At 41.1% G+C, this 27,890-nt stretch overlaps 1 protein-coding gene across 1 annotated transcript in view; it reads right to left on the bottom strand.

Annotated features, from left to right (window-relative positions):
* The window catches only part of tenm1 (teneurin transmembrane protein 1), a gene marked incomplete at its 5' end in the record, with an annotated part of 403,177 nt that overhangs the window by 42,036 nt on the left and 333,251 nt on the right, over window positions 1–27,890 (bottom strand). The window contains 6 exon segments of the mRNA XM_084041664.1: window positions 3,954–4,126; window positions 7,197–7,510; window positions 12,977–13,176; window positions 19,376–19,463; window positions 20,881–21,075; window positions 25,343–25,426. Of these exon segments, the coding sequence (XP_083897790.1) occupies window positions 3,954–4,126; window positions 7,197–7,510; window positions 12,977–13,176; window positions 19,376–19,463; window positions 20,881–21,075; window positions 25,343–25,426 (1,054 nt within the window).

Below are 27,890 nucleotides of genomic sequence, written 5' to 3'. Positions count from 1 at the left end.
TGTATATCTACCTACCTTCCTAAAGTACCTCTGTCTGTCTGTCTGTCTGTCTGTCTGTCTGTCTGTCTGTCTGTCTGCCTGCCTGTATATCTACCTACCTTCCTAAAGTACCTCTGTCTGTCTGTCTGTCTGTCTGTCTGTCTGTCTGTCTGTCTGTCTGCCTGCCTGTATATCTACCTACCTTCCTAAAGTACCTCTGTCTGTCTGTCTGTCTGTCTGTCTGTCTGTCTGTCTGTCTGTCTGTCTGCCTGCCTGTATATCTACCTACCTTCCTAAAGTACCTATACCTGTCTGCAGTGGTGGAAAAAGTACTCAAATGTTGTACTTAAGTAAAAGTATCAATACTGCTATGTAGAAGTACTCCTTTACAAGTAAAAGTTCGGAATTCAGAATTTACTTGAATAAAAGTACAAAAGTATTGGTTTCAAAATGTACTTAAAGTACCAAAAGTAAAAGTACAAAAATGTTTGAAAATAGCAGATCTACAAGCTCACAACGCGTCGCAAAGCGACGCGTTGTGAGCTTGTAGATCTTCTATTTTCAAATAGCCTAGGTATAAAATAAGGCTAAAATGGTTAATGTATGTTTTATAATGTAATAATTTATATCTACAAAGTAACTAGTAACTAAAGTTTTCAAATAATTGTAGTGGAGTAAAAGTACAATATTTGCCTCTGAGATGTAGTGGAGTAGAAGTAAAAGTATTGGAAATTGGAAACACTCAAGTAAAGTACAAATACCTCTAAATTGTACTTAAGTACAGTACTTAAGTAAATGTACTTAGTTACTTTCCACCACTGCCTGTCTGTCTGTCTGTCTGTCTGTCTGTCTGTCTGTCTGTCTGTCTGTCTGTCTGTCTGTCTGTCTGTCTGTCTGTCTGTCTGTCTGTCTGTCTGCCGGCCGTCTGGCATACAATGAAGAATGAAACTAATGAGTCTAAATGCCCCGCTAGTGCTCCCCCTAGAGGCCATGCTGCTTCTTACACACAACTGGAACAAAAGTGCACTGAAACTCAAGCTCTCTAGTAGGGCTCAAGATGAACAATAAGTGTCAAATATGAAAAAAAAATGTTTTATTAGTTTCAGAATTGGGAGGGGGTATATTGCACATCATGCACTGAAGGATTAACACTTGTTGCTAACAATAACATAAAAGTAAACCTACAAAGTGCCTTTAAAACAAGCTGATAGTTTTGGCCTATACGGATGGTGCTAGTGTCACTAAAATCAGTAGGGTGCTGTACATCCTGTAATCTGTCAATTACATTCTGAGATATCGTGTGTGCAAGTGGATACTTTGGCTTACGGGTGGTGCGAGAAGAAAAAGGTCATGGGGTCGCCAAACCCATAGGGTTCATTTCACAGGAGCATGAATGTGAACAGAGTTAAGTGTTGGATGGATGGATGGATGGATGGATGGACGGACGGGCGGACGGACAGATGGGAAAAAAACAACTGAAACCCAAAATGTTCAAAACCGTTACTGTTCTGAAGATTTAAGAGAATAACCTGGATTTAGTCACGATCTCTTGTTAATACTTTTCATTGGTTAAAAATGTAATATTTTAAATATTTATAAAACCCACAGACACACTTTACCACTTGGTGTCCATATTTTGGCCATATCATTTTTTAGCCAAAAATACAAAATGTTTAAACATTTTAAATAAAGACATTCATTTATGAAAAAAAAGAAACATTAAAATATTAAATATGGAGATACAAGGTTTCTGCCTGACATTGGTGATATCTAGTCTAGTCTCGTGTTGCCAGATAATCGCAGATCTCGGCCTTAGCGATACATCTGGGTACTTCTAAATCATTGCTGTAGGACAGAAACCTCTTATCTCCAGTTAGAATATTATTCTAACTGCTTGTGTTTTTCGTAAATTAATAGCCTACTTGATCATACCACAAGCGTCACACAAAAGCATCAACAATAGCAGATCCGCAAGCTCATAGAATAAGCTTGTAGATCTGCTATTTTTTTATTTATTTGAATCCCGAAAAGTACGTTTTGGACATATGCGGTTTCCAAACCGCGGGGACGAAATTCAAGGTAGTTGGTAGAACAGCTGCTAACAAGTCTACGCCCCAAAACCAATCATAACACTGCCCCAACAATTTGTATTGGTTCTGCAATGCAGGTTTATTTTATTCTAACATAACTCACCAACGTTCCACCTCGTTTTAGCTTTGAAACCTGGGAGCCATCAGTATTGAGCGAGAAGCGTTTAGAGACCGCCCGAGTCTATATCTGACCTGGACTACAGCAGTACAGCTTATACCTGCTACTGCACAGGGCTGGACATCAATGTTTTAGCATCATTTCACCCTTAATGCCTGACCTTCCCATCTATACCCATCTGTGTAGTATGTTGACTATGGGTTTTCCATTCAAAGTAGGAGCACGTGCGCGTGTGTGTACACACACACACACACACACACACACACACACACACACACACACACACACACACACACACACACACACACACACACACACACACACACACACACACACACAGAGGTTGTCATCCATGGATGAGTCATAGCCAGCCCCTCGGGGCAGAGTGGAGGAGAGTTGGGTGGGCCTGGAGGTGAACCAGATGATGCATGGCTGATGATGATGCATGGGGGCATCATTACAGTGGTGTGTCTGTGTGCACGTGTTGCACGTCCTACTGCACGGGAAAACCCTCCATGTTTTAAGGGAAACTTTGACCATTTTGAACCTATAAAGCCCACATATGGGGACTTGGGGAGATCGTAGATATAGTGTGGACAAAAAATAAATAAATATATATATATTATTGTTGTGGTCGGGCAGAAACCAGAAACGGTGGAAAATGTTATTTTTTTACATCATTGTGTGGACATTTCCACACAAGAAGGCAAGCTCTAAAGACACTGAATACATTGGGTGTTTTTCCACATTATATTATGAATAATATCTCCTCACATATAGCTTGAACAATCAGAACAATGGGATTTGGGTTAATAATCCTGTCCAGTAAAGTGTCCCTTTCATTTAACTCTGAGAGTTGGACCCTTACAGGTCCGTTTGGTTCCAATCTCTTTTAATTCTTTGTACACTGATTGTACAAGAACATTGCCCATCCTACATTATACATACAGTACAGTACGTTCCCATCCCACCGTCTACGTTCTGTTCTATAGGTCAGGGATTCTCAACCTGTGGGCCAGGGCCCACTGGTGGGCCATGAGGATATTGCAAGTGGGCCCCTAAATAAAATTGCAAAACACTGACATTGTGTTGATAATATAACATTAATATTAATATTGATTTTTTTAAATAGCGCTTTTCTAAGTACCAAAAGACGCTTTACATGAGGGGGAGGAGAAAAAAACAACAAAATAACAACTTCATTAGGAAAAAAATACTCAGAAAAGGCTGGATGGAATAAAATCAATAAAAACAGTGGAATGACGAGAAAGGGGGGGGGGGGGGGGGGAATTCTCAAGGGTTGCGAACCACTGGCATTATTTTATATGTTTCGAATTGTGCGCGTCATTTCCTAATGACGTCCTCCTAATTTAGTTTCGTTAATTTTGTCGACTAAAACTATGATGAAAAATGCTCGTCGACTACCTTTTTTCACTGACAACAACTAAATAAAAATGATGGCTATGATGACTATAATTAAGACTAAATATATTGACAATTTCGTCAACAAATAAAAACTAGACTAAATGTGGAGGGACTAGTGGAGAGGAGATTCAGTGGAAGTAAAAGACAATTCATTTTATGTTTGGTTGCGCTGTGTTTGACGACAAAATCAACTGTAGATTTAGTTGACTGAAATCGTATGATATTTAGTCGACTAAAACTAGACTAAAACAAAAACTTTTCAGATGACTAAAATATGACAAAAAGACTGACTAAAAAAAAAAAAAAAAAAAAAATCTGTCAGAATCAACCGTGCCTCCTACCCTGTTTGAAGGTGTAGATGGTGTCGCTGGCAGACAGGTTGGTGCTGGTGACGAAGTTGGCGCGGCCGGGCGCGTCCACCTCCACCCGAGACCAGCGCTCCAGGTTGCCGTGGTAACCGCTCACCTCGCCGGTGGGCAGGGTGACGTTGGTCACGTGACCCTCGCTGTTGTACCTGCAGGGTAGACAGATAGTAGGCTACTCAACCCACAGAGTACTCAACCCCCAAAGTAGAGATACTCCTGGTCAAATATTACCCCTCTACAAGTGAAAGTTGCTCTGTCAAATGTGTACTTATAGTTAAAGTACTGGAGTACTTTTGCTTTTAAAAGAAAAGAATGCTTAGAATTCAAAAGTACATGCTTTAAGAAATACTTGAGAATTCAAAAGTTCAAGTTTTACAAGTATTACATCTATTTTAAGTCAATGCATTGCTGTATTGAAATGTAGGTGTGGCTTGACTGTTTTCACTATATTTGAAAAAGGTCTTAAAGGGATAGTTCACCCAAAACATTACTTATTTTTTTATCAATTACACATTCCATGGAGCCTTTCATGGATTTTTTTTGTTTGTGTCGCATTCCTAAGCCAATAATTTGATCAAATTATTGGCTTAGGAATGAAACAATAATAATAATAAAGTGAAAGTCACAAGTATCCAAAAATGCAAATACTAAAGTAAAGTACAGATGCTCTTTTATCATTATTACTTAAGTACAATACTGAAGTAAATGTACTTTGTTACTGTCAACTCACTGGAGGGGAGGGACGTGTTGTAATCGTATGTGTGCTCAAATGGACACAGAGGTGCATTAACACACACACACACACACACACACACACACACACACACACACACACACACACACACACACACACACACACACACACACACACACACACACACACACACACACACACACACACACACACACACAGACACTATCTTTGGTTCTCTTTCTCATGGTGGCACAGAGGAAGTGTCACAGGTGATTTATACACGTAATTATCCAGCTGTGGAATTTGAGACAGAGACCGGGCTGCCAGCGCTGAATAATCCAGGCCGGTGTGTGTGTGTGTGTGTGTGTGTGTGTGTGTGTGTGTGTGTGTGTGTGTGTGTGTGTGTGTGTGTGTGTGTGTGTGTGTGTGTGTGTGTGTGTGTGTGTGTGTGTGTGTGTGTGTAAATACTAGTTGCAGGGAAGTGCCTGGGCTAATCTGTCAGTAGAGTAATGATAGAGTGAAGATGGTCTCTGCCTCCAGCTATATATGTGATGCCGACACACATCTCGCCACCAGATGGCACTCACACAACTCACACCATGTCTCACTCACATCCATCTGCAAAGACACTCTCACACACACACACACACACACACACACACACACACACACACACACACACACACACACACACACACACACACACACACACACACACACACACACACACACACACACACACACACACACACACACACACACACACACACACAGGTGCAGACACCGGTGTGGAACTAAGTTTAAATCAGGCATAACTCCAACCCCAAAACCTAAGATTTAAAGGCCTAATCCTAAACCAATTGGGTTTTCTCATAAAAGGCTACCGTATATGCACAGCAGCAATATTGGGAAAAATGTCTTACTTTTCCTTCACAGGTTTTACCAATGATGCTAATTAAGGTTGTGTTCCATTCTTAGCCTCGCGTGGCCAGACAATATGCCGAGGGCAATTATTCTTTGCAATGGCAGGCTCGTCTGGAACCAGGCTATTCCATTCTGGGCAAACAGAGTGAGGGTGCTGATATATCTAGGGTCTCAAAGTGTGGTTCAGGGACCCTCATGGTTCCTTGAGGGGGTTCCAAATGGCCCCTTACGGATGTGTAACTCTGAGAGTGTACACATGGAACCATTCCGTTCCATTTGTACACCCTCAGAGTTATGGGGGTCCTTAAAAGGTAAAAGTTTGAGAACCACAGTGCTACACTGAATGGAACAGAGCCTTCGTTAGCATCATCTGTGAAGGTGACATTAACAACCTAAACAGGCTGGTGAGGAAGGCGGGCTCCGTTTGTGGGGACCTCGCTGGAGGTGGAGGAGGTGGAGGATGTGCATACAGCGAGGAAGCTGGATGCCTCCTCGCTGTATACGCACCTTCTTCATGGAGAACCCCTCCCACCCCCCTCCACCTATATATAGTGGGGCATCCGAGCAGGAGAGGAAACAACAGATTCACCTCCCCGGTAGTGGTGGGAAAAAAAACGTAAATTTCAGTGAACGAACGATTTCGTTCACGTTCACGGCAATGAATCGTTCAAATGATTCGTTCTCGTTCAGTAGCGCTTCCGGTCCCGGCGGAACTTATGGGCTACTATATGCATGCAACTGTGTGCATCTGATCCCACTGACCTGACTGCACAGTCTGCACAGAAACACAGCACTGTCATTCACGATTTAATTGCACCATCTTCTTTGTAATATAATGTTTAGAAGTAATAAATTACTACAATATATAATTTTATATATAAGTTATTTGTATTTGTTGACCCATCACTACTCCCCGGGGTGGAACTGTGCGAGACTCGGCACGTCCTTTGTGCAGGTAGCTATGAGGATTTACAACGAGACACACAATGGTCACTCAGGTTTCCAGGTCAACTGTAACATCACTTGGAATAATAGATGTATCAAGGACTCTGACCTCTAATGACACTACTTAGGCCATGGTTATTGTACTGATTGCACTGTGAACACTGTGTCACTTTCCTTTCGCATTGCACTGATTGAAACGGACACTTTATTTGATTGGCATTGCACTGATTGTAATGGACACTTGGAAGGAAGGAAGGGGCCCAATTTCTATCCAATATGTCTGATGTACATCGTAAGGCTAACCCTAAACATCTATTTTTAACCATAAAACAGCCACTTCTCTTGTGAGAACCAGGAAAATTATCCTCACAATGTCTGTAACTATAATTATGTGTGGACGCGCACACACACACACACACACACACACACACACACACACACACACACACACACACACACACACACACACACACACACACACACACACACACACACACACACACACACACACACACACACACACACACACACACACAGACACACACACACACAAGCAGAAGCAAAGAAAGACAGACAGAAAAAAACATAAGAACAGACTAAAAGATAACAAAACAACAACAGGAAGTGAGTGCCACAAAGACAAACAAAAAACTCACTCGTAAACCGTCGTCCAGCTGTTCTCGTCGCTCTTGGTTGCTAGGAGACCGCTGTTGCCATGGTAGGTGAGGTGGGCCACGTCGTGACCTTGCGCCGACACCTTGCGCAGCGTCCCACTGTTGCTTAGCGACAGCCAGTACACCTGTCCTCCCGGCAGCGCCAGCCACAAGGGGACGCTGTGGGCGTCCCGCCTCACCTGCAGGCCGCGGCCGTCCCGGGACGTCACGGCCGACAGCTGGCCGTCCGAGCCGTAGGAGAAGTTGTACAGGATGTGGCCCGTGATCAGGTGCTTGGTGTGGAGGTGGGAGCCGTTCTGGGGAATGGGACGGGAAGACAAAAGTCACGTGTCACTGTCTCTCATTCCTGTCGCTGAAAGGATTGTTTTACTTAAAGGAGTAGTTCCCCCCAAGAATTACTCATATTCTATCAATTACACACTCCAAGAAGCATTGAATTAATGTTTTAGTTTTAGTTTTTGTCGCGGTATATATTTTTTGGGTGAACTATTCCTTTAACCCATTCAATCTGGGAACCGCATCTGTGTCATTTTAGATTTCTTTGGCTATTCAAAAATAGCAGATCTACAAGCTCATAGCGCGGCACCGAGTGCTCGCCTATTCCTGTTTACACGAAATCTCTTCACCCAAAAAATAGCCGATCTGACACGTTCGACAAGTTTGGGGGATTGTTTGGGGGCCCGGTCCTCCTCCCCCAGAAATGTTTAACACCAAAAATGTAATTTCCTGTATGTTGGTGCATTTTAACAGGTTTAATTGCCCCAAAAAATCTGGAGAAATTCAGGATACATTTCAATTCAGGAGCCAAGAAGGAGACAGGGTTTCCTACTGAAATCATGAGTGTTGGCAGGTATATGGATGATAGGATATCTCCAAACCTACCGATACATCTGGGGACTTCTAAATCCAAACAACTAGCCCAACAATTTGGATTGGTTCTGGATTGGTTCCCCCCCACCCCCCCCCCCAAAAAAAAAACTTTTACAGAAATATCGCATTGTGTTAGAAACCTGCATACACTTTTGGTGGTCAAATTGAACCGTGAATACTCAATAAATAATTATTTTCATGTTTATTTTCCACCTCATCGCTGACTTGTTATGTATCTGTGTTAACACTTTTTAAAATATTATTTGGGGTTAGGGCTAGGGTTTCATATTTCAATATATCTCGTTTTCAATTATAAGAATGTTGAATTTCACACATTTTCCTATAATGAAGACAATGGATAATGATGTTATCTAGCTATAATAAACTAATATTAGAACACACTTCCAAAACAATTATATAAAAAAATACTTGTTTTAGTTTTTTACTTTATTTATTTTTTAATATTGTTAAAAATAGTGACATCTGTGGTGTTAAGGGTCAAAATTTACCCGTATACCATAGAAGGTAAAAAGTCATTTATTTTTCATAAACCCAAACTTTATTTTACTCCTGATAGCAAATGCTAATTGACGACAAGTTTCTCTCACTCTCAAACATGTAAACATTGAATATTGACAATTTGGGGGGAATTGAGCCACACTTCTCTGCTGGGTCAAATTTGACCCGTAACACCACAGATGTCACTTTTTTTAATAGAAACCATCAGAATGAACTAAAATGGTGGTGATTCATTTTGTTGTGTCAAAATAGCTGTTTCTGAGGATATCATGAAGCCTTGTTCCAATAAAGAAATGTAAATTTAAACTTGTTTAAACTTGAAACGGGTCAAAAATGACCCTGACACAATGGAAGGGTTAAGTACATTTTGATACCAATACTTTTGTACTTTTACTCAAGTACATTTTGAATTCCGGTCTTTTACTTGTAACAGAGTACTTCTACATAGCAGTATTGATACTTTTACTTAAGTAAAATATTTGAGTACTTTTTCCACCACTGCTCACAATGTGTCATGAAGCAATTATAAAATAATAAGATAAGCCGGCGAGTTTGTAGATGTGCGGCTATTTCTGCACGTTGTGGGCATTCATTTATGAACAAAAAAAAAACATAAAAAGATGAAATATGGAGGCCCAAGGTTTCTGCCCAGGAGCGACGATATGATAGATGATATATCTTATCATTTTAATATGATAATACATATTTTTAAGGAACGATATGAAAAATTCAATATTGAGGCATGGGGAACTATCTCTAGCTCTAAATGATCTCCCCTCTCGTCTCCGCTCCTCCCTATCTTTCATTACTCAGAACGTTTGATTCAATAAGGAAGACATGCAGAACACGGAGGTGCCATGCCGCATGTTGAATCATGCAACTCAGTAAGGTGCACAAAGTTATAAATAAAGTTAACCCATTAAGACCGGGAACGCATCTGTGAAATGTTTTAGATTTCTTCGGCTATTCAAAAATAGCAGATATACAAGATCTGCAATTTTTTTGTTTCTTTTTGTGAAAATGTGTGCAAATCTTTGAATATATATATTTCTTCAAGCGAACATCTTTAACTCAAATCTTTGCCTCTGGGGGGTCCCTGGAACAAAATATTTTCAGACGGGGGTCCGCGGCCAAATAATATTTTGGGAGGTCCTTGACATGAAAACGTTTGAGCACCACCGATACAGTATATAGCAACATACGTTTTTTCAAAGAAACCGTTAGGATTTAGATTCTCCAGACGCAAATATTCGAGTTACAAATGTTCACCTTAAAAAAAAGTATAGACTGTATTCAAAGATTCGCGCAAACCTTCACGACTTTTTCAAAAATAGCAGATCTACAAGCTCATAGCGCGGCACTCGGTGCCGCGCTATGAGCTTGTATATCTGCTATTTTTGAATGGCCACAGAGAGGCGTTCCCGGTCTCAATGGCTTAACACCATATTCCGTTCACGAATACTTTTTTTTTCTGGCCTTATGTACTGTAAGCTCTGTTTCCATGGTAACGTTCATACCCCCGGTGCTAATTCACATAGATAGAGTGGTATGATGTTGTGGTGGATGTTGAAGGCAGAGGGAGGTTATTCTTGACCTTGTACAGGAATAGAATAGACACTTGCTGCCTTCGGCTTTTTTTTTTTTCTCGCGGTGGCAGATTTAAAACCCGGGCGAGATAACAATACCGCGATCATGAAAACACACGCCAGAGAGACGATGCCCGCGCCAGCCTCCCAGCACAATATTCCACTCCACAACAATATAGCCAACCCTGCATAATGTGGAAACGTTATTTACTGTACAAAGCAGAGTGCAAAGAGCTAAATGCCTGTTGGTTAAAACGTTGAGGTTTTAACCCATTAAGACCGGGGAAAGCATCGGTCATTTTAGATTTGAACCACTTTGACCATTATCTAATACTTTGGCTGTTCAAAAATAGCAGATCTACAAGCTCATAGCGCGGCACTCGAGCTTGTAGATCTGCTCTTTTTTTGAAAATCATGAGCATTTGTGCAAATCTTTGAATATATGTTTTTTAAAGCAAACATTTGTAACTCAAATCTTTGCTTCTGGGGATTCTACAAATGTCTTCTAAATCCTAACAGTTAAAAAACAAAAACGTATGTTGCTATAATCTCAAACCTTGGTGGTTCTCAAACCTTTTCATGTCAAGGGCCCCCAAAATGATATGCATTTTGGCTGCGGACCCCCATAATAATGGTTAAAGTGGTTACACAGATGCGTTCATGGTTTTAATGGGTTATGAATTGAGTGCGGTGACACAAGCTGCTAGCCAGAACGTTATTATGAGTGTAAAGAGTGTTCTGAACAGTGTTGCCAGATACTGTGAGAGAAACAAGCAACCAGGTCTAGGAAAACCAGCCCAAAAGAAGCGACTCTGGGTCACATGAGCACTTTAACATGTACATCAGCTATTTGAAAATAGCAGATCTACAAGCTCAAATAAAACCTTGCCGGGAAATTATAATAAGCAGATCTGGCAACCCTGGTTCTGAATGAGTGCAATGGGGGAACGGAAACAAGTGCATTTACTCAAGTACTGTACTGTACTTAAGTGCAATTGTGAGGTAGTCTTTACATGACTTGAGTACATCCATTTGTCTACACTTTACACTGCTACTCCACTACGTCTCAGAGGACCAGTGGTGGAAAAAAGTACTGTTTTTTTTTACTCAAGTAAAAGTATCAATGCCACAATATAAAAATACTCTGTTACAAGTAAAAGGCCTGTGTTCAAAATGTTAGTTGAGTAAAAGTACAAAGGTATTGGCATCAAAATATACTTAAAGTACCAAAAGTAAAAGTTGAAAATAGACGATCTACAAGCTCACAACGCGTCGCATCGCGACGCGTTGTGAGCTTGTAGATCGGCTATTTTCAAATAGCCTATGTATAAAATAGGTCTAAAGTGGTTAATATATGTTTTATAATATAATAATCTACAAAGTATCTAGTAACTTAAGTTTTCAAATAATTGTAGTGGAGTAAAAGTGCAATATTTGCCTCTGAGATGTAGCGGAGTAGAAGTAAAAGTATTGAAAATGGGGAATACTCCAGTAAAATACAAATACCTCAAAATTGTACTTAAATACAGTACTTAAGTAAATGTACTTCGTTACTTTACACCACTGCAGAGGACAACATTGTATGATACTCCACTACAGTTGTTTGACAGCTTTAGTCACTAGTTTATTTGCAGATTATTAAATTAGATTATAAATACAAAAAGGTGCACTGACTGATAAAGGACTATGTAAAGGTTAAAGATACCGAGCGGAATATAAAGTAATCAGAAAATCAGACCCACCTTTAACAGCTGCGATGTTGAAGTGATTAACACGTGAATGCATTACTAATTACAATCAAAAAACATGTTTGTGAAATGAGTCCTTCGGCATAATGAATACGTATGATAACTTATAATGAATACTGGCATCAGAATATAGTCTAAAAGTATATTGGTATGCCAATAGTTTTTTATTTATGCCTTTATTTGACAGGACAGTTAGGCTGACAGGAAATGGGGAGAAAGATGGGGAGTGTCATGCAGCAAAGGTCGTCGGGATTGGGAGTCGAACCCGCGATACGCTGTCAGGCTGCACTGAGCCTATAGGTGTCTGGACCGCTACGCCAGCGGTCCAGACCATATATGCCAATACTTTTACAGCGAAGCTGTCTGGGAATTGGAAGGTCACCAGTTGGAACCCTGGGCTCGCCCAGTGTACCTGAGCAAGATGCTTAACCCCTTGAAATCTTGAAATCTTGAAAGTGTTCGCGGCCCAAAAAAGTATCAATGGTCACTTGACTGAGACACTTTTAATCATTGTTTTAGTTAACCCATTAAGACCGGGAACGCATCTGTGTGTTGTGTAACCACTTAAACCATTATTTTACACTTTGGCTATTTTTGGAAAAATCGTGGAAAATGTGTGCAAATCTTTGAATATGTATGTTTTTTAAAGCAAACATTTTGAACTCAAATCTTTGCTTCTGGGGGGGTCCCTGGAACTATATATTTTGAGATGGGGGTCCGCGGCCAAATACATGTCATTTTGGGTGGTCCTTGACATGAAAAAGTTTGAGAACCACTGATATTACAGCAACATAAAAAATAAATACAAAAAATGCAGATCTACAAGCTCATAGCGTGGCACCGAGTACCGCGCTATGAGCTTGTATAGCTGCTATTTTGGAATAGCCAAATAAATCTTTAAATGACACAGATGCGTTCCCGGTCTTAATGGATTAAAAGTACACAAGGTGGGGGCATCAGCAGTGACGACGGAGGAATCAATTGGCATTACTTAAATTGGTGAGAAAAAGGGGTAAAAAAAAACTATCCCTGTGTTTACCTGGCTGAAGAGGTAGAGCTCCTGGTCTAGAGGAGAGCTGATCTCCACCAGGCCGCCGGCGGGGCCGGCCTGGGGCTGGTTGGGGCTCACGGCTCTGATGCGGATGTTCCCCAGGTCGGCGATGTACAGCGTTCCGTTGGGGGCCACGGCCAGCGAGGAGGGCGCTTTGAGACGAGCGTCGCGGGCATAGCCTCCGTCCCCTGGATGATGGATAGTGGGGACATGAAAAGTGGTGAGGTGATAAATCAAACGCCGGACAAAAAAAAAAAAAGATGTATTTTCAAAAAGTTAATGCACGCGCGCCTGTGCGCACACACACAGGCGCGCATGCACGTACGTACGCACACGCAACACACACACGCACACACTGTTAGAAACACACATATACTGTACTGTAGTAAAGGGCTGATCAAAATGTTAGAATACTTAGATTTTATAGTGAAATTGTATGTCCTTAAACAACCTGGCATCCCTATTAAAAGCATGTCCAAAAAAATGATCAAACCTTTCCAAAATAGCAAAACATAGCAGAGCACACAATCATTGTAAGCTTGTAGGTTTGTTATTTTCACTTTTTGTCGTACAACGAACAAAGTATATATAGGGCTTAAGTGGTTAAAGCATTATTATCATTACATTATTATTATGACATTACATACATTATTATGAGATGTGCCAAAGATTTTCATCTAAAGTAACATTCACAAAATAGACGCCTTATCAGACAATATCACACTGATAGCAACCAGTATTCATGCACAGTCTACATCTGCTGCTATGCTCACGCACCTTTGCATCTTATCTCAGGTACCGTGTGTACATATGTAGATAACTTGTTTTTTGCACTTTTGTTTGATCTCCTTTCCCCCTTGCCCCCCCCCCCTCTTCTTCTATTTTCTTTAATGGAAATAACGACACGATGGGAACTACGCACAAAAACAAATTTCATCCACTTTTTTTTTTACTTCTGTAAACCTGTGACCTGTGACAATAAAGCTGATTCTGAATTCTGATTCTGAACCAGTATGCACACGCATGCAGGCTGGCTTCAAAAAGAGCCTGACCGCTCATAAAATGAGCATAAGGTGATGCACGACGAAGTATATATAAATATATGTCTCACTAGGGAGCCTAAACCCATCGGCAAAGAGAACACACAGGAGGATGTTGAATGAACCGAAAGCAGCAGCTCCCCAAAACAACAGGATTGTGGGGGGGGGGGGGGGGGGGGGTACTGTATCTGTTGGGAATTGATTACATGCAACCGGCACCTGCGCGTGCCGTCTCAATGTTTGTAAACAAATAATTGGTCTGCGGGGACGATTTAGCCACAGCAAGTGGTTAAATCTGTCTCGTGTCTTGTGACTAATGACTGCATTGGACTTTGAACACACACCGCACAAGGTTTCTACCGACTGGCTGACAGCAGTGGTGGAAAAAAGTACTTGAATGTTTCACTTAAGTATCAATACTGCAATGTAGAAGTACTCCGATACACGTAAAAGTCAGGAATTCAAAATCTGCTTGAGTAAAAGTACAAAGGTATTGGTATAAAAATGTACTTATAGTACCAAAAGTAAAAGTACAGAAATGTTTGAAAATAGCCTAGGTATAAAATAGGTTTAAAGTGGTAAATGTATGTTTTATAATGTAATCATTTATATTTGCAAAGTAACTAGTAGGCCTAACTAAAGTTTTCAAATAATTGTAGTGGAGTAAAAAGTACAATATTTGTCTCTGAGATGTAATGGAGTAAAAGTAAAAGTATAGACAATTGGAAATACTCCAGTAAAGTAAAAGTACCTCAACATTGTACTTAAGTAGAGTACTCGAGTAAATGTACTTAGTTACTTTACACCACTACGATAAGATGTAAATAAGCTTCTTCCTCTATAGTTGGACATGAAAGTCGGCAGAAGAACTAAAGTCAGGGATGATCTGAGTGGTTATCTCTGCAGCAATGTCCAGCTAAAGCAGCACATCTTTGGGCCACAGTAGTGGGAATAGGTGGCAGCAGTACAGCATGTCTCCATACTGCGTATATATCTCCTTTAGTTGGACAGGCCTTTCCAGGACATATTCTTGCACTCAATATAGCAAGGAGCCTTGTGCCATCCAGACACTTTCTCAAGTTCCCTCTTTCTCTGTCCATGTCTCAGAAGCGTACAGTAGCTACAGTAGGATATGCTTTCAAACACAGGCTCTAAAAAGGGAAATCTGGGGAGGACTCCTGACAGACGGATTTTTTTGTAGCTTGTTACGGGGCTGTCCAGTCTTGACCCTTCCTGATGAGAAAGTCCGTCCTACTGTGCCATACAGGACCCCAGGTAAGCCATTCGATCCGGGAATGCTTTCGTTCTCTGTCATTTTTTAGATTTCTTTGGCTATTCAAAAATAGCAGATCTACAAGCTCATAGCGCGGCACCGAGTGCCGCGCTATGAGCTTGTAGATCTGCTATTTTTGAAAAATCGTGGAAATGTGTGCAAATCTTTGAATATATATCTTTTAAAGCGAATACTGGAACAAAAAACATTTTGTTCCAGGCACACCCCCAGAAGCAAAGATTATTGAGTTACAAATGTTTGCTTTAAAAAAAAATATATTCCGATATTTGCAAACGACCAAAAATAGCAGATATACAAGCTCATATGAGCTCTATGAGCTTGTATACCGGCTATTGAATAGCCAAAGAAAGCCAAAAGTGACATATGTGTTCCGGATTGAATGGGTTAAAAATCCTCTACTTCTTTTGATGATGGATTCATCCTTTGACAGCATCGGCTGGTGTTCCCGAGTCACTCATATAGGGAATCATACATTCGGTATTATATTTGGCCTTCAACATCAAGCCCACCTTCCCAGCGGCCACTTCCAATGCAGTGAGAAGCGCTCACAGAGAGACTGCGGCATTAGAGGAATGTTTTGGGGTTTTTGGGGAGAATGGACATTTTATGTAACCACATGAAGCCTATAGCGTCCCTATTCTGGGGGCATGTTATCATCATCATAGGCGAACGTTTAGCAGAAATAGGCAAACAGTCGGGAAAATAGGCAAACATTAAGGTGAAAATTGCAAACGCGACGCGTTGTGAGCTTGCAGATTGGCTATTAGTTTGGCTAACGAAGTCTAGGGTTTTATAAGTGGTTAAAGTGTAGGATGTATTGTCTTTCTGTCTGTCTGCATTTTCTGTCTTTTTAAAATGCTGACCCTGGGAGCTGAGCTCCAAGATTTCCTATGCATTCGATCAAATGACAAATTAAGTCTATTCCAAAGTCTATTCTAACCCATTCAATCCGGAAACGCATCTGTGTCGTTTTAGATTTGAGCTATACACATTATTTAATATTTTGGCTATTCAAAAATAGCAGATCTACAAGCTCATAGCGCGGCACCGAGTGCCGCGCTATGAGCTTGTCGATCTGCTATTTTTGAAAAATCTTGAACATTTGTGCAAATCTTTGAATGCATATATTTTTAAACCGAACATTTGTAACTCAAACCTTTGCTTCTGGAGGTCCCTGGAACAAAACATTTTACAAATGTTCGCTTTAAAAATATATATATAAAAAAAAAAAATCAGATCTACAAGCTCATGGCGCGCGGTGCTATTTTTGAATAGCCAAAGAAATCTAAAACGAGAGAAATGCGTTCCGGGGTTGAATGGGCTAAACTACGACGCGTATCATCGACTTGACTTTACGTGTCAATCCAGTCCTGATTGGCTGTTTCACCAGTAGACAAGTTAATTCCTGGCCAGATTCTGTCAGCGCCTTTCACACAAAAAGCCTACACCACACGTAAGGACACACAGCACACAAATGCAATGACAGAAAAATAAATACATCATAAAATTGCCAATGTCGTTGCTGGAGCCTTTTTATCAGCGTTGCTCAGAACTGTGGCCGTTTGGGACAGCAGCGCTCCCCTGTAGAGGGAATGTGATCGCCTTAAAGGAGAGACCTTAGCCTTATCAGATGGTGTGTGTGTGTGTGTGTGTGTGTGTGTGTGTGTGTGTGTGTGTGTGTGTGTGTGTGTGTGTGTGTGTGTGTGTGTGTGTGTGTGTGTGTGTGTGTGTGTGTGTGTGTGCGTGTGTGTGTGTGTGTGTGTGTGTGTGTGTGCGTGTGTGTGTCTGTGTGTGTGTGCGTGTGTGTGTGACTGTATTCAGATGACTGCGGTGGTCCATAAGGCTAATAAGGTGGGCGAGGCCCTTCAGATCCTGTCAGCAGAGGGTCGCGACCCCTCTGATGGCTGAATACTCACTGCAGGGGGGGGGCTGTTTATCTTCTGACACCATGCACATTTATGTGTGTGGGTGTGTGTGTGTGTGCGTACGGTGCCGTGTTTGTGTATTTGTGTGTACGTGCGCGTGCGTGGGTGTCGGTGTGTGTGTGTGTGTGTGTGTGTGTGTGTGTGTGTGTGTGTGTGTGTGTGTGTGTGCACAGACTGCGCACGTGTATGCATGCTTTTATTGTGTACATATGAGTGTGTGTATAGTGTTTAATTTGTCCGTTCATTGTTCATGTGTGTGTATGTATACAGTATATGCACAATATACGTGTCTGCACACACACACACTTCATTCAAATACTTTAATGTAATACATGTGTGTGTCCATTTGTGTGCGTGCATATTGTGTGTGTGTCCATTTGGGTGTGTGTCCATTTGTGTGCGCGCATAGTGGGTGTGTGTCCATTTGTGTGCGCGTATTGGGTGTGTGTGTCCATTTGTGTGTGCGCATAGTGGGTGTGTGAGTCCATTTGTGTGCGTGCATAGCGGGCGTGTCCAATGTGTTCTGATGTGTTCACGTGTGCAGCCGCAGTGTGAGTGGCATGCATGTTTATGGCGAAGCGGAGAGCCGCATGAAGAGAGTAATCATCTGTTAACAGCATGACACGATGGGAAATATGCAATGTGCGCCCCGACAAATAGGAACGGTTACAGCCCACTGGCCCGTGGCGTGTGGCAGACACTTCCCTCCGTCTCCAATAGAAAAAGGGGGACAGATTTTTATGACTGGAATTAAGTGATAGAATCCCATCTAAGGAGATTTACAATAAGAGCTGTGCTGTAGTCGAAACTGTCAAAAGAACATCTGCTCGGAATGTCTCTTTTCTTTTGCTTCATCCGTTCCATTCCCTCTCCAGGTCGTCTCTCTGTGATTGGACGAGCGGTTAAAAGACCATTCTCAGGTTTAGAGCGGGGCTGTCTTCAACGTTTTCCAGTCCACGGACGCCATAGCTGAGAGAGGGTTGAAGCAGGGACTCCCACCATATTGTATAAAACCGGCGTTGCAGATGACACTTTTTCATAGATTTCATAGATACTATTTCACAGACTTGTTTGGCAGCACTATTATCAATGTATATTAATGGTTTTATTGTTTGTTTGTTTCAGACATTTAACCACTTAAACCTGGGCCTAACTTGATGACCTGCAGCGGTTCCTACCGGAACCGCGGTCCGCTGGTCATCAAATTATTGGCTTAGGAATGAGACAAAAACAAAAAAATATCCATGAATTCACGTCTCTATGGGGTGAGAATCCATAGAAAAAAAAATGTTTTGGGGGGGTGAACTATCCCTTTAAGTAAACTTGACTGTGGTTGGCTCTGTACTTGGTCTGCTCTTTTTTCCCTCTACACCGAAAATAGCAGAGAGAATGTTTCCCCCAGAACAGGGATGCTAGGGTTCAATGTGGTTAATGTAAAATCACACATAGATAGATTTGCTGGCCCCTCTGTAGTAACTCTGAGGACCCCCTAGGGGTCCCGGACCACCTGTTGAAGACCCCTGGGTTAGAGGGAAGCTTTCTCATTCGCCAGCTGACATTCTGTTCTTGCTCAAAATAGTCTGTGCACCTGTGGGCGGGCGCACACGCACACATACACATACACCCCCCCGCAGCTTCAAGTTTATTGTCACATCACAAGTGGGCGCACGCACACACACACACACACACACACACACACACACACACACACACACACACACACACACAATGACATATACAGTCACACACATACAGTACACACTGACACAAACAACCACACACACGACCATACTGTACAGGTGCTAACACACATACACATTTACACGTGTGTGCACGCACACACAAACTGACACACATTCACAGCCATACACACAGACACGTAGGCTATACACAAAGCATAAAGAAATCACAAACACACGTTCTATACAAACACACACACACACACACACCCGCACACTCTTTTTTTAAGGAAAGTTCATTTTCTATTTATGACATGGACAAGTAATTGAATGAAGTGTGTGTGTGTGTGTGTGTGTGTGTGTGTGTGTGTGTGTGTGTGTGTGTGTGTGTGTGTGTGTGTGTGTGTGTGTGTGTGTGTGTGTGTGTGTGCGCGCGAGTGACAACTCACCGGAGAAGCAGTCACAGTTGGGGTCTATCTTACAATCACAGTCAGTGGGGGCTCCAGATATTACAGATATCTCACCGTTGGTGGACACCTGCAGCAGTGTGTTCAACACACACACACACACACACACACACACACACACACACACACACACACACACACACACACACACACACACACACACAGTTACAAAACCTGTCTATGAAATGGTTACGAAAGACGAAATAAAACAGTTGTGAACGAGGTCAGGTCAACAGGTCCTATGTAACTACAGTGTCCATCATGCTGACGGACACTTTCTATCACAGCTAAAAAACGACTTTCTTTCTCCAGGCATTGTGCTCCGTTCAACCTGTATACAGTATATATATATATATATATATATATATATATATATATATATATATATATAAATATGAAGAATATATGTTTATAGAGAAGTATAGTTTGAAGCACGGAAGTCAGCGAGTAATTATTTAATTGCGGATAAAAGGGTTGAGAGTTTATAAGTTCTACTTCATCTCACTCCTTAATGAATATGTTTACATTACCTTTTTCTTGTTTCTTTTTTTGTTATATTTAATTTGACATGAAATTGTTTTTCTTTGTGATTTCAATGAGCATGCACATTTTTTATTAACATATTCAAAATAAACATCTAGTTGTTAAAGCTGCAAACCCTACGTTTCAGAGGTTTCAGAGGTTCAGCTGGGTCCATGCCTTTGAGATGTTGGAACTACCCAGACTAGTTTGGCTACTGTGATTGGTCTGATGTTGGTCAGACGTTCCGCATTGTGTCCGCATTCATTCAGCCCAGCTTCAAGTTCATTCTGTCAGCACTATGGCAAGTGAAAAACAGTGCTGAAAAACGTGTGAAATCTTGTTTGAAATGACCAAACCAGCCTACCGATGATGTCACTGGTAGGCAAGTATCTGAACTGTCTACAGCCCTCCTCTGAAACACAGAGTGAGTAGACGGAAATGGTGCCATCTTATTATGAGCAATAGTGAGGACCAATTACAATGTCATTGTCCTCACTAATGACCTCACTATCTTCATATTATGAAGATAGGTTGAAAATGGCTGAAGTGGTCCTTTAATGAATACAATGTTATTGTAACCACTCTGTATGGTAGAGCATGTTAAAGCACTATAACTAGTACATTATGCAGTGGTTGGAGGTGGTCTCTCTACTCTTCCTTTGTGACATGTAGACCCTGGTGTCAGGTAGGACACCTACTGGTCGACAAGTAGTACTGCCTGAAACTCACAAGTGCAATATCTGGCCGAGTGGGGATTCCATCTGGTCTGAGCGGTAGCTGTTTGTGGTGTCGGTTCGAATCCAGGGTAGGACAAAAAAACGGGTGTCGTCACATTGTATGTGTGTGTGTGTGTGTGTGTGTGTGTGTGTGTGTGTGTGTGTGTGTGTGTGTGTGTGTGTGTGTGTGTGTGTGTGTGTGTGTGCGCGCGCGTGCGTGTGTGCGTGTGTAGCTTGAGGAACAGTGACCTGCTGGATGCGGTTGATGCGTCTCTCGTCCGTCTCGGCGATGAACAGCGTCCCCAGGTGGGACAGGGCGATGGCCTTGGCCGCCTCCAGGGTGGCGCGCACCGCCGCCCGGCTCACCAGGTGGTGGTCGATGCCCGGGACCTGGCAGTGGATGGGACGGCCCGCTATGATGCGCACGTGGAGGCTGTCGGATACCTGGCGGGTAAAACGACATTCATCAGCTGTTGGTGATTATTGACCCCAGCATGCCTATTCTGTGGGGGGGGGGGGGGGTTCGCCAAAAATAGCAGATCTACAAGCTCACAACGTGTCGCGTTGTCACACGTTGTGAGCTTGTGGATCAATCGGCTATTTTTGTGAAGTAGCTAGGGTTTAGGTGATTAAAGCAGTGGTTTTAAAATCGCCCCCCTTTTTTATTTAGAGTTCATCTCTCCAGACAGATTCTGCTAACAGCATAATCTGTCAGCACCACTGCCCTAAACATGTAATGTTGTTGTTAGAAGGAATGAACACAGAAGCACCCGGGAGGAAGTGGACTTAGAAAGGGGAGGAGCCAAACCGAGTTCCTATTTCTACACAAAAAAGGAGGAGAGGCACCACCTCCTTTTTGTTTTACCGAATGGGTTCCCAGATTGATTTAGAGTAGCTCACCTGCCTCACTGTTTGGGAACACCACTGCATTAGAACATGACACAGTGGTCATTTATAATATTGTACACTACTGTGGTGGAGGGGATGTGACAAGTAGTATATAGACATGGATTGAGTCAAACACCCCCTGGAAAATGCTAGAACATTTTGATGACTCATCCTGCACATGGGGGTGTGTGGGCACTGATTTTGCATCCAGAGAGAAGCTTTCCCTGAATTTTGTATGTCCCACGCACATTCCTACAGTATGTGGTAAACGCAGCTGAAGGTGAAATCGTTAGCAGTGCGGTCGGTTTCATTTAGGCATTTCTCTGTGGGCAGCATGCTCCTGTATAGTTAACTTCATGCTGGCACACAGCAACACCTCAATTAAACACACTTACAATTGACTGTTATTACTTTCAGCTGCGTTTTTTTGGTCGCGCTAACTTCCACAATTCCAATTTCCCCATTCCCTCTAAACCCTAATACTGTCTGTCAATCTGGCATGGGGCGATATACAGTACGCAAGTTCACCGCTGGCAACTGTAAAAACAAATCAATATGTGTGACAAGTTCCCCCCAGCTTCCTGTTTTACAGGAGATACTTAAATAAGGCCTTTAACACATTTCACTTCTGTTGTAGTTAATAAGTTTCCAAAGTGGTAGAGAGTATGAATGATTCATAGATTTAGGGCTGGGTGGTAAAGATCTATACTGTACCTTTTCAACAGTAGAAATGAGCCCGATTTTACTATCATCACTGTCGGGTGAAAACCTCATACAGTATGTCCTAAACCCTTCCTTTTTTAAATAAAATAAATGAATAAAATAGCGAAAATAGCCGATCTGTCGGCTAATAGCCGAAGGCGTTGTGAGCTTACAGATCTGCTATTTTGATGAAGTAGGCCATTCATTTACAACAAAACATAAAAAAGCAGAGACATGGAGATACAAGGTTTTTCTGCCTGACAGCAGCGCTACTGTATAGTGTTTCAACCGTACTAGCTCTCCATGCAGTATGCCAGGCTATATATTTGGGTGAGCTATGTGGCAGATTAGAGGACAGAAACTGCTTTAGTGATTTCCACATGAGAGCGACAAGGAGATATGGAGTGTAACGTATCTGTAAACACAGAGCGGGACGCCCTCTCGTTGTGAGAGGTTCCAACCCTAAACATTTGTGACTCGGCACAGCAAATGGACGATCATTTACAATGTTAGCATTTTTTTGTTTTTCATTTAATATCGTCGCTGTCAGATACCATATATACATATATATACCAGACAGTGGTGTAAAGTAACTAAGTACATTTACTCAAGTACTGTACTTAAGTACAATTTTGAGGTACTTTACCGGAGTATTTCCAATTGTCTGTACTTTTACTTCTACTCCACTACATCTCAGAGGCAAATATTGCACTTTTACTCCACTACAATAATTTGAAAACTTTAGTTACTAGTTACTTTTCAGATATAAATTATTATATTATGACCACTTTAGCCCTATTTTATACCTAGGGCTATTTGAAAATAGCCGATCTATAAGCTCACAGCGCGTCGCATCGTGACGCGTTGTGAGCTTGTAGATCGGCTATTTTCAATTTTAGTACTTTTACTTTTGGCACTTTAAGTATATTCTGATGGCAATACTTTTGTGCTATGAGCTTGTATATCCAAACCAAATGTATGATGCGGCCCCAGCCACAGCCCACCCCCCTGCTGAAAATCACTTCCAGCGCGCCAGATAATGCTATATGCATCATGTTGCATCGTGACTCATTGTCAGCTTATAGATCTGAGCATAAATTAGGCATGACGCTTCAGAGTGACAGGCTGAACACCCTAGTGTGTGTGTGTGTGTGTGTGTGTGTGTGTGTGTGTGTGTGTGTGTGTGTGTGTGTGTGTGTGTGTGTGTGTGTGTGTGTGTGTGTGTGTGTGTGTGCGTGTGCGCGTGTGCGCGCGCATTCTGTATAATTCAATTTGCCCTCTGAATAGATCATAAATTATCGTTAAGCAGACAAACGGTAACGTTACACTAAATTAACTGCATCGTTGTTGAGAACATTCCGGTTCATTAGGTATATTGGATACATTCTAAAATCGTTAAATCTGCTATACCCTTTGACATGGATTAGGCTGTTTATCTTATTTTGTAACGGCGCATGGCTCTGAAACAGGTAGCCGTCTATAAGAGGGGCTGCGTGTCTGTCGTCGTCTGTCCGGGGCTAATCTCGCAAACCGCTGGACAGATCAACACTACATTTCTTGTGGTAGAATCACAGTCATTTTTGTTCAAATATCCTAATATTCCTAGACTTTTTTAAATATTTAACTTCAGCAATTAAAAATGATTACCCACACACTGCCAGCTTACAGGGTAAATGATTTATTCAAGAAATGTTTCGGTTACACCTGACCTTCCTCAGGTATTTTTACTAATATATTAATATTATATATAAATATTTAACTTGTAAGTGAATGGAGCTTGTATTGCACACATTGGACATGGCGATTTCATCGGCTACGCTAGACTCTTTCAGAGCCAATTACTTGAGTAAGAAAATGCCCAGTGAAAAGTCTACTTACTGCTTAACATAACTGAAATGTCCTAAATATTAATTAAATAAATGATTCACCAATAGAAATAAAAAAAACATATAAAACAGTCATGAGAGAATGAAACAAACGTATTGTAAATGTAATAAGAAATTGGTATAAAAAAGCTTTCACACACCTAGATTGAAATGTATAAAAGCAGGTGCGTAGGCAAAGAGCAGCAGGCGACATCAACAATAACGGTACAAGATAACAAATTGGTAAACAATTAAAGTAATCAACAGAATGTTGCCAAATAATAGAGTCAAAGTAAAATAAAACAAGACTCTTGAGTAAAAGTGAAATGTCTGTTGCATTAAAACTACTTCTGCTATTCAAAAATATTTTTTGTCTTTTAGATGAACATATTTTTTTCATGTTACGCTGAAGTCGATTAAATCGACTTCAGCTTTGAGTTATTACTTTGAGTTATTACTTATTACATTCTAAAATGCACCATTTCCCCACCATATTTACGTGCATATGTGTTCAAAATAAATTCATTAGCCATAACAAGAATACATATTAGTGTAATAATAATAATAAGGTCTGGTGACGCAAACCTCATTTTCTTCTTTCCACTGTTTTTATTCCTTAGTCTTAGTGTTTTTTTCCCCCTAATAAAGTTGTTTTTATTTGTTGTTTTCTCATGCCCCCCATGTAAAGTGTCTATGGGTACTCAGAAAAGCGTTACATAAATTCGAGATATTATTATTATTAATATTATTATAACCAAAACAACACCATTTCTGAAAAATGCAATATATTTATATTTAAATATTGATTTGATATTTCTACAGACTGTGATTGTACCATCAAAATATCCCACGGTCGGTCGGGCGACCCGATAGCAGAGGGCGCATACCACATGGGTTCAAATACTCAGCGAGTGAGACCCCGCAGTTCCATTCCTGGCCAGCAGGACCATTTTCTACATGTCACAGATCTCTTCATATGTCTTGTGTCTGTCAAATAAATAAATAAAAGTGGAAGTGGAAGTAGTCTATGGGTTTTATAAATATTTAACCAATGAAAAGTTTAACAACAAGAGCTTGTGAATAAATAATAACTACATTGGATCCATTGGAACACAGCTTCTTTTTTTCCCCCATTTCCTGAAAAGTAACATGGACATCCAAGGTTTCCACCCGACAGGGACGATATACAGTATATACACAGTGTGTGTGTATACATATGTGCGTGCGCCCATGTGTGTGTGTGTGTGTGTGTGTACCTGCAGTACTATGTTGTTGTCCAGGATGTAGAGTGAGTTATCTAGGGGGTTGACAGCCAGGTCCGTAGGCCACTCTAGACGCACCTGCAAGAGACAAAAAACAAAGAACCAGAATCAGCTTTTATTGCCACCTCACAGGTTTACACTGTTGTAAAACAGTGGGTGAAATGTGTTTTTGTGCAAGCTCCATCGACTCTGTTATTTCCAAAAAGAGAAAGAAAAGAAAAGAAGAGTATAGGGACGGGGACGGGGAGCAAGGAGGAAGAATTAAAAACAAAATATAGCTACGTAGCTACAGTATTACAGCATTGGTTCCCAAAGTGGGGTCCGGGGACCCCCAGGGGTCCTTGAGGGAGTTCCAGGGTGTCCCCAGCTAAATGATAGGTAGTTAGGAATCAACTGGACCCTTATGAGTCTGTAACTCTGAGAGTGTACAAATGGAACCTGCTTGAGAATGTACTGGAACAAAACATTTTGAGATGGGGGTCCACGGGCCAAATACATAATCAAAAAAATGTTTTCTAAATCCTAACAGTATGTTGCTATATCAGTGGTGCTCAAACTTTTCCATGTCAAGGACCCCCAAAATGATATGTATTTGGCCGCGGACCCCCATCTTAAACTATGTTGTTCCATGAACCCCCACAGAAGCACAGATCGGAGTTAAAAATGTTCACTTTAAAATCAAAGATTTGCACACATTTTCCACGATTTTTTGATAGCCAAAGAAATCTTACAATGACACAGATGCGTTCCCGGTCTAAATTGATTAAGGTGCAAAGAGTATCAGCACATTGTCAGGTTCAACTACCCCCACCCACCCGCCCGCCCGCCCGCGGTTTTGTTTTGTTTTGTTTTGTTCAGAAGTCTTGTTGGCGCTCATTGCCTGTTAGACTCCATTACAGGTTGATACAGTACAAACACATTAATTAGACACAGTCGCACAGAATTAGACTTTATACCTCTGTGTTGGCACAACGCTGTAATGTATTTCTATGGAAACCTCCCTGGGCTCTGTGTGATTTTATGTGGCTTAGGGATGTTATGTCTTCTCTTAAGTTAGAAAGCGATAAGATTCAGCGCCGCTAAATTGTTTCATAAGTAGGCCTAGATGGTGGTTCATTTCTTACAAACCTTGCTCTCACGTCTATATCCTCCCGTCCCATCTGTTTATTAACATTTTCTTCTGGTGTACAGTATACTATACACACATACAGTACATACAAACAATATATATATATTTAATATCAGTGGTGGAAAAAGTACTACATTTTTTTACTTGAGTAAAAGTATCAATAGATGTAAAAATACTCTGTTACAAGTAAAAGGCCTGTGTTCAAAATGTTACTTGAGTAAAAGTACAAAAGTATTGCCATCAAAATATACTTAAAGTGCCAAAAGTAAAAGTACTATGAAAATAGCAGATCTACAAGCTCACAACGCGTCGCGATGCGACGCGTTGTGAGCTTGTAGATCGGCTATTTTCAAATATTCTATGTATAAAATAGGGCTGAAGTGGTTAATGTATGTTTTATAATATAATAATTTACATCTGCAAAGTAACTAGTAACTAAGATTTTCAACTTTAAAAGTACAATATTTGCCTGGAAATACTGCAGCAAAGTAAAAATTACTCAAAAGCGTACTTAAGTAAGCACTTGAGTAAATGTACTTAGTTACTTTACACCACTGTTTACTATTATATATAAGTATTAGTACATAGGCATGGGACAATAGGAAAATGTTATGTCACAATTCTCTTGGCCGATACTATCCAGATAATCTTCAACATATGCTCTTTTTATCCCACGTGAGGATATTCACACTCATGTGAGGATATTCTCCATTATCCTAATAATAGAAATGCAACATGATACAATCATCTTCAGTGTATTTATAGCTATAAAAGATAAACTCTTATATTATCCCTTCCCTACCACTGCTAGTTTCTATACAGAGACTATGTTTTGGTGTTCTTAGCAGATCTACAAGCTCAGTGCTGCGCTATGAGCTTGTAGATCTGCTATTTTTGAAAAATTGTGCAAATCTTTGAATATATATTCTACAAATGTCTTCTAAATCCTAACAGTTTTTAGGAAGATCTTATGTTGCTATAATCAGTGGTTCTCAAACTTTTTCATGTCAAGGGCCCCCAAAATTATATGTATTTGGCATAAGATTTTAGTTAAAAATATATATATTCAAAGATTTGCACTGATTTTCACGATTGAAAAAAATGGCAGACCTACAAGTTCATAGCGCGGCACTTGGTGCCACGCTTGTACATCTGCTATTTTTGAATGGCAAAAGTATAAAATATGGATGAAGTGGTTACACAGATGCGTTCCCGGTTTTAATGGGTTAAAGATAATCTCAACATGTCTGGGGATCAGCTGCTCCTATTAATGGCATTCCACTGCTCCTAATGCAGTGCTTAGGATGGGTAAGCGCAGAGGAAGTACATGGAAATGTACTTGACAAATACCCCCCGACAACAGAGAACATAGGAACAGCAGCATGGCTCCAATGTGGATCTGACGTCAGTTAT

This window comes from Gymnoscopelus microlampas, assembly GCF_963454915.1.
Source record: "Gymnoscopelus microlampas genome assembly, chromosome: 18".
Classification (NCBI taxonomy): Eukaryota; Metazoa; Chordata; class Actinopteri; order Myctophiformes; family Myctophidae; genus Gymnoscopelus; species Gymnoscopelus microlampas.
Note: the sequence above shows the minus strand (reverse complement) of the source record. Positions and strands in the feature narration are given on the sequence as shown.